This window comes from Podarcis erhardii (genome assembly GCF_964252035.2).
Source record: "Podarcis erhardii genome assembly, chromosome: 10".
NCBI lineage: Eukaryota > Metazoa > Chordata > Lepidosauria > Squamata > Lacertidae > Podarcis > Podarcis erhardii.
The window spans coordinates 41745485-41757608 of record NC_138500.1 but is presented as its reverse complement, the minus strand read 5'-3'; the positions used below and the strand labels follow the sequence as shown (position 1 = coordinate 41757608).

Below are 12124 nucleotides of genomic sequence, written 5' to 3'. Positions count from 1 at the left end.
AAAAACAACAACACTCTAAAGTTAGGAAGGGACAAAAAACAAGAACAACAACCCTCCACTCCATCCATAAGAATTCCACAAAAAACGTCTTTGTTTCAGAATTCTTAAGAGAACATGTATGAATAAAGAAATAAGAAGAGCCTGATGAATCAGAGCAGTGGCCCATCTGCCTGTGGAAAGCCTGCAGTTTCCTATAAAGACATATAAAAGGTTTAATTTCTGCAGGCACAACAAACATGGCAATAAAGAACCCACAATGGGGTCCATTTAACAGTCAAAGTAGATAAGATGCTGGAGATCTGTAATTCTTTTAATGCTTCTGAAAAACAGCCTTTATACTAGGAGTGGGTTTAACGTTTTCACCCAGTGTTATTTTTTTCTGAACTTCCACCCCTTGGCTGCTATTTGCCTTCTTAGGGATAGCATATGGGTACTATTTCTACTTTTCTACAAATATCTTCATGTTTTGGTGGCACAGCATGTTAACACCTTAGAATGCAGTGAGTTCCTATGAATAAATGAGGATGGGAAATGATTAACCACGATATAAACCCTGAAATGGTTCACTGAGTAAGACATGTCTCCCAACTAGAACTGCAGTCCTGCTTAACCAACTTCAAGATTAACATTTTAGAATAATGCATTAATTGTGGGGAATGCCCTTACAGTTGGCATCAGGATGGCATCATCTTCAATAAGCACCTAAAAATCCTTTGAATTGATGAGAGATTTATTTCCTTTCATTAGCAGCTGTTCTCATTTTGACAGCGAGTGTAATATAAAATATTTGTCCTTTTTCATGTCCAGCAGTGCCTTTGAATAATGTCGTGTTTGACCTAATCGTTGTCACACTTCAAGCAGCTGAAACATTTTGTCAGCTGTGCAGAAATAGCAATATGTCAGGGATATCACTAACAAAGTGTTCAAGCGAATATTTGAGACAGTTTGAATTCATTCCCAAGATTATTTTTAGCAAATGGTCTGCTACGTTTTTTGGCTTTCAACTTTTTTTTAAGGCCTCTAACAACATCTCTTAGTATATCTCTCTTGCTTTTCTACAAATACATATATATTTTAATTAATCTTATGTGCCTGAATGCCTAAGTTTTTTTAACCCAAGGGCTACATGCTATGGGCAACCTTCTTCCAGAGGGCGCATAGCAGTGGTGAGTGGGGTGAGAGGTCAAAAGTGGGCAGAGCAACAGGTGTGTGACTTTTACCTTTGTGCAGGAGGCTGCATTCCAAGTGTGCAGAAGTCAAAGCTTTCTAAATATACATACACTCTGTTGCCAAATCTCTTCATCCAGGCAAGTAAGAGGCACTGTCATGGTTCAAGGACACATTCCAGCCAAACAAAAGCACTCAAGGAAGATGCAGAGCAGAACCACTGAAGTGGGTGGTCTGGAAAAATCTTGAGAGCTGGATAGAGAACCCAAGAGGGCTGCGTTCAACCCTTGAGCATGAGGTTCCTCACCCCTAGTCTAAAATATGCCAACTGCCACACTCCAGAAATAGTGTATCCTTAGTAATATACCACCTGAACCGTACACAAATAGCCTCTTGAAACTTTCCCCCATATTTGTGGGCAGAGAAATAATAATAATAATAATAATAATAATAATAATAATAATAATAATAATACCCACCTTTTCCCCTAGCTGCAGGAGCTGAGATGCCACCACACACTCCAGTATCTTGCCCCAAAATGGGATACCCAAGTCACTCAAGAACAGTACTTCTGTCTTGTCAGGATTCAACCTCAATCCATTAGCCGCCATCCATCCTCCAATCACCTCCAGACACTCACACAAGACCTTCACTGCCCTCACTGGTTCCAATTTAAAAGAGAGATAGAGCTGGGTGTCATCCGCATACTGATGAACACCCAGCCCAAACCCCCTGATGATCTCTTCCAATGGTTGCATGTAGATGTTGAAAAGCATGGGGGAGAAGACAGAACCCTTATGGCCTTAAAAGCACCTTTTCATTTCATTTCAGTTCCAGAAGATCCACCTCAAAATTTTGTTAAAGTCAACATTACAGGAAAGTCTTTTTCAGTTTCTTGGGAGCCACCAACCATTGTTACTGGAAAGTTTAGCTACAGAGTTGAATTATATGGACCACTGGGTAAGCCTGCATCAAATGATTTTAAGTTTTTGCTTAGTCTGTTTGAAGGACTAAAATTATTATTTTTTTCAAAAAAATTGAACTGCACTGAGTATTGTGCTAATTTAATATCCATCCACACTGAAGACAGGTGCAGGTATGGTTTTGGTATGATAATCTAGTCTGTGCGGTCCAACGATATTTATATTTAGGGTTGCCCCCTTTTCATGAGAAAGCACCTGTGTGTCTAGGATACAAAAAATAGCATGACAATTTCCCCTAATAATGGAGACAGCAATGTGAAAATATTGCTGTTTGATTTCTGCCTGTTGCACTGTAAAAGCACAGATCTTCTGCCCATAAAAGTAACCCTATGCCTGCTTAAAAAGAAATTCCATGCTACCCTATAAGCTAGGTCCTATGGGACAAAAATACAAATGGGTCAGCAGCATTGCAGACATGCCTTAAGGCAGGGGTAGCCAACATGGCCCTCCACATGTTGGACTACAGCTCCCATCATCCCTGACCATTGACAACATAGGCAGAAGTTGATGGAAGTTGTATTATAACATCTGGTGGGCACCACGTTATCTACTCCAATCCCAACAAGTCAATGAAAAATAGTGACTGGAAAATTTGCTGCAGGAGATAGTGAGCAGAAAGCAGCTTTTCTATTTTGGCTTAATGAACAGGGTTCATTTGCACTGCAGTTAGCTTTCAACCCAATCTCACCAGAGCTTATTAAAACAGTGCTCATTAAAACTCAGCACATATTTGACATAAACTAGCTACTAAACATTAATTGCCTCTTGCAGTTGTTATTCAAGGTAACAACAGTGACCAGGTCAGTTGAAAAGGTCGGTTCTTTTACCTTTATTTGTTTTAAACTTACTTCTTCATTTCAGGCCATATTTTGGATAATAGTACAAAAGACCTCAAGTTTACTTTTACTAATCTAATACCATTCACAACCTATGATGCTTTTGTCGCTGCTGAGACAAGTGCCGGGGTGGGGCCTAAGTCAAACCTAACTGTTTTCACTCCTGCAGGAGGTAAGTTGTATGCTTGATAACAAACTACATCATATTATTGATATATTCTATTTTGTCTCATTCTTTGGAAAGCCAGTGTTTTTTAATGTGGTCTGTGAAAAACATGTATGAAATGTTTAGAAGTGCCACAGTAACTGTTACATACTTTCTACAATAGTTTAGCATAAATAAGTATGCCTACCACAATATTTTCTGACAGGGTTCGAGTCTCTTCATGACTGGCAGAAAGTCTGCCTTTCCCTCTATGGGGAGAGAAGGAGGAAAGGTACCGACTGCATTTCTGCCTCTCATGCAGCTGTTAAAGGAATAAACACCCATCTCCCCAACACTCCAACAAGTAGGATAAAAGAGGGACCCATCACACATATGCCCAGAGTAATTCTGCTGAAATACAGGAGGCTGTTGAGTACTGGCATTCTGCTGGATCTTGAAAACACACCAGTTTAAACAAGCATTTTCCTGATCTCCTGACCCAAACCTCATTTTTTAATTATTTTAATTGCTGTTTTGAATGTTGGTCAATATGTACCATTAGGTCCAGTCGTGACCGACTCTGGGGTTGCGGTGCTCATCTTGCTCTTTGGTACACATTGTTATACTTGAAGCAGCTACATGTGTTTGTTCTACTAGGAATCTTGAAAAATCCAAAACATAAAGCGGTTTGAGGATTATGTACAGGAGGAAATTAAATAGAAACTGTCACCAGTACATAAATGGTATATTCTTCCTCCCCAACCAATCCATCAACAGCAAAATCCCTGCTCTTTCACTTAATTTGCTTACTGCTTTTTGAAGTCAGGCTGGACTTTAAAAAGTGCCGCCTGAAACTCCCCCACCTGTATTATCCCTTGTAGGCACCCGTGTTTACATCTTATGAATGAAAATTGTCTTTCATTCATAGCAGCTGTTTAACCATTAGATGGCAGTAAGTGGCTACAGTAAATAGTAAATTGGAATTTCATAGTTTTGCTCAGTGGAGAGACCGGCTTTACTTCTACAGCTTATTTAAGGTAGCATCATTTTATACAACATTTACAACCAAGCTCTACTTTCATAGGCATAATTTCCATTAGGTCTGTTAGAGGTCCCTGAAGCTCCTTGTGGAATCAGTTTCAATTGTTGCAGCCGAGGATGTGGACAGAACACTTGTGGCAGTGGCAATGAAGCCACTGTTGACTGGAGGGTCCAAACCAAATACTTGGTAGCCAGTTCTTAGACGGTAGTGCACTTATCTCAATTCAGCAGGGTGTTATGCCCTTGCCTTGAAAGAAGCAGTGATGTTGCCCCTCTTGAAGAGGTCCTTCGTGGATCCAGAAGTTTTAGGAAATTACTGACCAGACTCTAATATAACTAATATGCACCATATCTCAGTGCACTCTAGGTCAGTTGCAGGGTACTTGTGTAACTGTAGCTTTTGTCTACACAACTCTGTGCACCTTTGCACATTCAGGGTGCCATGGTCCAGATTTAAACTCTGACAGTATTATTAGGCAGAGTTCATATTTTAATAGTCATACAATACATTACATTTTAATATTAGACTCCAGATCCTTGTACAAATGATATTTTATGATACTTAAAAGTTTATCTGACATAATCAATTAATGATTTGATACAAACAGAATAATTAAAGTGTTTGATTTTCATTATATTCCTTATTTTCCAGTTCCAGGACCTGTATTTGATTTGCATATGGCAGAGGTATCTGCAACCTTTGTTCGAATTGGTTGGAAGAAACCACAGCAACCAAATGGAATCATCACTCAATACAGAGTAAAAGTTTCACTTGAGGACACAGGGGAAACTCTTGAAGATACAATTCTAACAGAAAAAACCCAGGTGCTTTAACTTACTGATTTGCTACTTGCTGATTTTCTGTGCATTCACTTTCTTATGTATAATTATTCCTAATTCTTATGTAAGACTTGGAAATTAGAGTCACGGGTGCATAAGGCACACTGAATGGCTGTGGGGATTGCCAGTGATAAATAAGACACAGGATGGGATAAATCAGGCCACAACTTTATTGATTACAGATGTAAAATGGTTTGGCAAAGACACTGGGTAAGTCTTCGTCCTGGCAAGCTGGTTGAACCTGGGATGGGTTGGCCCCTTGACATGGTAAAGAATGACATTCCTGCCAGTGCCACTTCTCAAAAGGGGTGCTATGGCCCATCGGCTTCTGTGAGGGATCCCACTCAGCAATATCCCTTCCAGGACCCTTTTAAAAGGGTAAAGGTAAAGGTAAAAGGACCCCTGACTATTAGGTCCAGTCGTGGCCGACTCTGGGGTTGCGGTGTTCATCTTGCTGTATCAGCCGAGGGAGCCGGCGTACAGCTTCTGGGTCATGTGGCCAGCATGACTAAGCCACTTCTGGCAAACCAGAGGAGCACACGGAAACGCCGTTTACCTTCCCGCCGGAGCGGTACCTATTTATCTACTTGTACTTTGACGTGCTTTCGAACTCCTAGGTGGGCAGGAGCTGGGACTGAGCAACGGGAGCTCACCCCATCATGGGGATTTGAACCGCCGACCTTCTGATCGACAAGCCCTAGACTCTGTTGTTTAACCCACAGCGTCACCTGCGTCCCACATTTAAAGGAGTACGCTGATGTTAAAAGATACCACCCAATGCCTTATCTGCCAAAGTTGTTACGTTTGCTATGAGGCAGGCAAAAACCTACAGACAAGCCAATTAGTCTGCAGGAAAAAATTCCTCACACTGGCCCCAAATACAGCTACTGGGTATTCCATAGCAATGTCTTAACCTATCCAGTCCTCTCAACTTTGGTTTGAACCACACACATGCAAAACGAAGAAGGCGCAATAGTGGGTGATTCAGTGGTGATTGGCTCCACGTGGGCAAGAGGCTGGGCACCAGCCACTGCACCCTTTCAAAGGGGGAAGGTGATCCCAGCTGCCACCAAGCTTCCACCTCCACCTTCCCCCCTGGCGTTTACCCGATTGGCTGGAAGAGGAGGTCTCATGCCCCTCTCCAGCTGTGCAGGGTGCCTCTCTCTGTCCCCATACTTCTAGCTCGCCTGGGCAGCAAGTCCACTCACCCCTCTTGGTATGGCGGCATTGTGGGATGGCAGAGGCTTCACTGGGGCCCCGACGTGGGAACTGGAACTGCCCTTCCTGGCAGAAGCCCCCGCCTCCTATTAGGAACTGGATTCTAGCCTGCATCTTGTTTTGGCAAATGGGGATGTGGGCTGTGCCAGGGGGCGGAGCCGACAGAGTGGGTAGGCTTCCCTCAGATCTGCCCCTTGTCCATTTAATCAGCCCACACCTGGGGCACTACCTGTTCGTTGCCTCACTGGTTGTATTCTCTGCTTCCCCCTCCAAATGCTGGGGTATCCTGTTAAATGGATCTGGGGAGCCATTTCTGTGTGCCCAGGCGGGGCCAGGGCCGAAGGCACTCCCCCAGATGGCGATCTCTGTGGGGGTCACCTTATTTGATATAAATCTTAAGAATCCCCGCCTGGATTGACCACACCTCACTTCCAGCTGGCAGGCCAGAAGTATTTAGATTGCCCCATGCTCAAGCCAAACTTCTTTCATCTTTATTCAATAAAGTTGTGGCCTGTTTTGACCCAAAACCAGTCTTGTTGGTCTCTTATTTATATGGGTTGGGGTATGGTGAGCCCAACGCCTGGTCCCGCAAATGGTGGCGCAGTAAGCCGCTATTTTTCAAACTTCCTTGTTTTTCATTTTTAGGATTTTATTGAAGCTTTGGATCCAGACATTTTAAATGAGAACACAGCACCATCTTTCACGTGGAGTGAAGTGGAAACAGTCACTGGTTCGTATGAAGGATCAGCTGAGATGTTTCCAACAGTGCACAACTTTTCTCCAGTAATATTTACGAGCATGTCTGAGGATAATTTGCCTATTTTGAATAGCGCTGCAGAACTACATCCAGATTCTGGTAAGTTTCTAAGTCCCTCTCCCTCCACATACCTCCCTCATTGTTCAAAAGGCTGCTGTCACATATATGATCCTTAGCACAGAGACCAACCAAATTATTAATGGGTCATTTACTGAAGTCAAATTCCAGCCCCCTCCTGGAGCAAATGCAGAATGCCACACAAGCAGAGAGTGCTAGAATCTTGTCACCCAGTTGACCTTCCACCGAGAGAAAGAAGATGCCAGAGCCGTTGAACAAGCTGCATAGACAATCAGTTATTTCAGTTGCCAAGGCAGGTGTGATTGGAGGAGATTAACATATCTCCATGTCCCATGTGGACGTTAATTTTTCCAGGAACTTTTGACTGATAGGTTTTCAAATGCCACTGAGGGTAAATAGGTCAAAAAGTTACAACTCGGCTACATGGGAGCAACAAACAGGTGGAGATGACCCTGTGACACAATGGTGTCATTAGCACACTCTCTTGCACAGCATTATCAATGGGGTATTTTTCTTGACTAAGTATGGATATTTATGACCCATTTAACAAGGGTTGGCTGGCAGATACAGGCTTAAAATACCTCTCTGAATTTTTCAAGCGAAGGCATTCAACAAGACCAGAAGGCCACATTCTGATTTTCTTTACATCCCTTTGAAAGTAAAGTGTGAATGAAGCTGGGGCTGGAAAGTTCGTTTTTAGAAATAGTCATTCAGTCTTTATATTATCATTACTGATTTTCACTGTTCAAAAATACACTTTCCATTTTCATTATACAGTAATAGGAATAACTAACTCTCTCCTTTTTTTAACCAATGTGTATACTACAAGAATGGAGACATTCCAAGGCCACAATCCTATACGTATTTACCTGGAAGTAAATCTCATCGACTTCAGTAAGACTTACTTCAGAGTAAATATACATAGCATTGTGCTATATGACTCCCGTTTTTCAGTCTAGTTCAATTCAGGATTAATTTCTAACCTCTGTCTATGACTGTCCTCTATTCCATCTGTATTCCAATATTGGTTTTTGCTTAATGGGGTAAATTTACTTAATTTGTGTTGGTGTTTAAGATTTAATATAATGGTAACAATAGTTTTCTTTCCCTTTACATATATATAAAAAATGCATTGAAAACATTTCCCTTTCAGCTGAGCAGCTATCCTATCTTGTAAATGGACTCCAGCCTTTCACTACATATGCAATTGAGGTGTCTGCTTTTACCATTATTGGAGAAGGACCACCAGCTCTTCTCATTGCTAGGACAAGTGAACAAGGTAAAATTTTATTGCTGACATAATTTCATGCTGGCAGTACTTAATTTTCTTCACACTTCTAACTCATACTAAATGGATTGTTTTTCTTCTGCAGTTCCAAGCTCAGTTGAAAATATTAATTATAAAAATATTAGTTCGTCCTCAGTTTTGCTTTATTGGGATATACCAATAAACCCCAATGGAAAGATCACACATTACACAGTTTATGCAATGGAGCTGGATACACATAGAGCTTTTCACATGACTACGTCAAATAACAGCATCTTGATTACAGGTAAGAGTAGCTTTTAAATAATTGCTGTAGTAGCTATCAAAGGGATGCTGGAATAGAATATAGATTTAACTTTTCTATACAGTGGTACCTCGGGTTACATAGGCTTCAGGTTACATACGCTTCAGGTTACAGACTCCGCTAACCAAGAAATAGTACCTCGGGTTAATAACTTTGCTTCAGGATGAGAACAAAAATTGGGTGGCGGTGGCGCGGCAGCAGCGGGAGGCCCCATTAGCTAAAGTAGTGCTTCAGGTTAAGAACAGTTTCAGGTTAAGAACAGACCTCCGCAACAAATTAAGTACGTAACCAGAGGTACCACTGTATTTCTGCATCTCTATGTATATTCAACAGGCCTTAATGAACCAAAATACTTGTAAAGAACTGACAATACTTGCAGCATTCTTCACCTTGGAGGAATGCTGAATAAAGGATACTTTAATCTAGCTTTAGATACTTCTATTTTAGTGGTATTTAGTAATACAAATGGTCTTAGATTGTATTTTCATTCTAGTGGTTCCCCCCCCCCCCCTCTCTCTCTTGCGCGCACACACACACACACACACACAATATTAACAACAACTAGTGGAAAACAGAATTTAAAAAATAAAATCATAAAGATAATGTGGCAGAATCCAAAGCCAGAGTCCCCACCCAGATCAATAGTGAATCAGAACTGTATGAATTGGTTAATTTCAATAGTGCACACCCAATATACCAGTGTCTTGTGCTTGCAATTTTTTTTCTTTTTATTCCTTCTAGGTTTGAGAAAGTATACAAATTATAAAATGAGAGTAGCAGCTTCCACAACTATAGGGGAAAGTGCTCTGTCTGAAGACAATGATATTTTTGTGAGAACACCTGAGGATGGTAAGCATATTGGTCATGCTAATTTTATAATTTTTTATGTCATTGCTGATTAATCCATCTTGTGCAGGCTACCTAGTGGAAGTTAATAAATCTGTCTTTCTGAGGATCCCCCTGGACTTCCCTGTGTCCTTCACGAATTTTGGTTTTTTTCCTAACTAAAACAGGACAGCAGCATTTCCTGCTTTGATTTTACATGATAGAAATTTGCTTCTAAATTAGAGAAGCACCAGCTGACTAGGTTTTGTATAGAAATGTGAAGGCTCCCCCCCAAAATAACTAGGAAAATTGAGGAGAGGGAAACCACCACTTCATTTTTCTTTTCCCCCCCCCTCAGACCGTGATATCTCTAGTTCTATATTTCACTGCCAATATGCCCAAACAGTTACATATTTAAAACATATATAGTGTTTTTATTTTGCATTAAAATTAACTGGTAATGTTGGCAGAAATTGCATAGTTCTTTGGATATTCAGAAGCTGGAAATGAGTCATTCTTTGAAAAGATTACCCTTCACTATACCTTTAAATTACATTTTGACTCATAATTCCATGATTGATGAGAAGGTGCCTAGCTATCTTACCTATAATTGATGTTACAGTGACAGCATAACTATGGGTAGAAGAAAAATGTTGCATCGATCAGTTCCTGTTCTTACTGTAACTTCTAGTTGTTCTTAAAGAAACTGAATTGATGTAGACAGATGTTTAATATCTGTGTGTGGGGGGGGGGACAACTCCAAGTGATTTTCTTTTATGTTTTCTAAACTAAAGAACCAGGTTCACCACCCCAACATGTTGAGATATTAGAAGTGACTGCCACAGAAATAAGTTTAAGATGGTCACCACCTGAGAAGCCTAATGGGATTATAACTCATTATGAAGTCATGTGTGATGATGCTAGTGCTTTAATTCTGAGAAACACAACAGCAACAAATCTCCTTTTAAATGGCTTGAAACCATATACTCTGTACAATATTTCTGTAAGGGCATTCACCCGCCTTGGGCATGGGAATCAGTCATCTCCCTTGTTATCTGTAAGAACGGCTGATACTGGTAAGTGCAGCATTTTGGAATACTTTTTTTATCTCTGTGGCTTCCATTTTAAGCATCATTAAACTCCAGTGGATTTTCTTGCAGATAAGCATCTTAGGGATTTGGGCATGAACCTGATATATCATGGTAGCACATGTATTCGGTTTTGCATCTGGTATATTCTAATGTAGGGGATCACACTGCTATCCGTGTGCTAAGTATCAGATGGGACAGGGGGCAGGAAGTAAATATGCTTTTCTCCAACCCACCAGCCCTGAGTAACAAGCCAGATAGGTGGGCAAAAGTCATAGGAAATGACAATTCCTTGAATCTTGATCAGAATTACGCTGCTAAGCATGTTAAAGAGTATTGGTAACAGTTAAGCAGATACCAACAATTCATCATCAGCCTGCAGCCAGCAGTCTTAGCCCAGGAAGAGAGGAGTGTCAGTCAAAAGTAGGGGCAAACTCCTTTGCTTTTATGCAGTGGGGTTTTCTAGCATCCTGCCCTCACTATATACCCTAGTTGTCTCCCAATAGCCTTTCTTGAGAGTTGGGGATACTCAAGAAAAGCTTGGCATATGCAAAGCTGGACTGCCATAGTACAAGGGAACTGGAGAAAATCAGTTGGAGACAGCTTCTGCCCAGTTGAAAAGAACTAAGCAAATACATTCATCACAAGGCAAATTAGACTAACAAGGGCTGATTATTAATAAAGACCTTCACACTCCTATCTGATATAATTTGGTTTGAAATAATATACTCTGTCTGAAAAAAAATCATTTCCCTACTAGTGAACTAGGAATCTAACTAGATGATAAGAGACCCCATTACGGTGCTTTTATACTAGATTTGAAGTTGCTAAGTATCCTTTGTAAAATTCTCCTTGCTTTTGTTTTGTTTTGTTTAAAAACTAAACTAAACTAAATCTGTACTGATAGGTCTGCAAGTATTACCAATTGGTTGGATAAAAGAGTGATGGTGGTACTTGATGACTGGGATGGTTCACACTTGAGTTTCAGTTGTTACTTCCTCAGTCATTATACACTTAATGATTATCTGAAATTTTAATAACTTTTCTCTGAATTCTTCCATTTCAGTTCCCGAATTCCCACCACAAAACGTAACTTATAAGAATATCTCTTCTTCAGAGATAGAGCTATCATTTCTTCCACCATCTGTCCCCAATGGGATTATAGAGACATATACCGTATATCTCAGAGAGACTGATGGAACTGATGAAAGAACCATCAACACCACACATCTATCACTAACTATTACAGGTAACTGTAATATAGCAGTTTGTGACTTTAAAATGATAGTGTCTTTGCTGGTTTATTTTGCTTAGTTCATACTGTATAGTATATATTTAATAATATTGCTTTAGAATTAGATTAACAATAAAAATGATAGATGGGGGGAGAATATTGTGTTGAAATAAATTTATCTGTGTTTACTATTTATTTTGTTTTGCCCTGATATTGGGGTGGGATAGAATCACATAAATATAAATTTAAAATGCAACAATAAAATTTGAACAGGCAAAGGCAAGTTAATTAGTAGCCTGGAAAAGGCTTGTCAAAAAACAATTCAATACTGTTTGTGTGCC

General features: G+C 40.4%; 1 protein-coding gene across 3 annotated transcripts in view; it reads left to right on the top strand.

The window, feature by feature from the left end:
• The window catches only part of PTPRQ (protein tyrosine phosphatase receptor type Q), a 106604-nt gene that overhangs the window by 32977 nt on the left and 61503 nt on the right, over positions 1-12124 (top strand). For all 3 annotated transcript variants that reach the window (XM_081878558.1, XM_081878557.1, XM_081878556.1), the window contains exons 25-33: positions 1999-2127; positions 3012-3158; positions 4825-4997; positions 6876-7086; positions 8219-8344; positions 8439-8618; positions 9378-9485; positions 10256-10537; positions 11616-11798. In XM_081878558.1, coding sequence (XP_081734684.1) covers positions 1999-2127; positions 3012-3158; positions 4825-4997; positions 6876-7086; positions 8219-8344; positions 8439-8618; positions 9378-9485; positions 10256-10537; positions 11616-11798 — 1539 coding nt within the window. The remainder of the gene's footprint in view (positions 1-1998; positions 2128-3011; positions 3159-4824; positions 4998-6875; positions 7087-8218; positions 8345-8438; positions 8619-9377; positions 9486-10255; positions 10538-11615; positions 11799-12124) is intronic.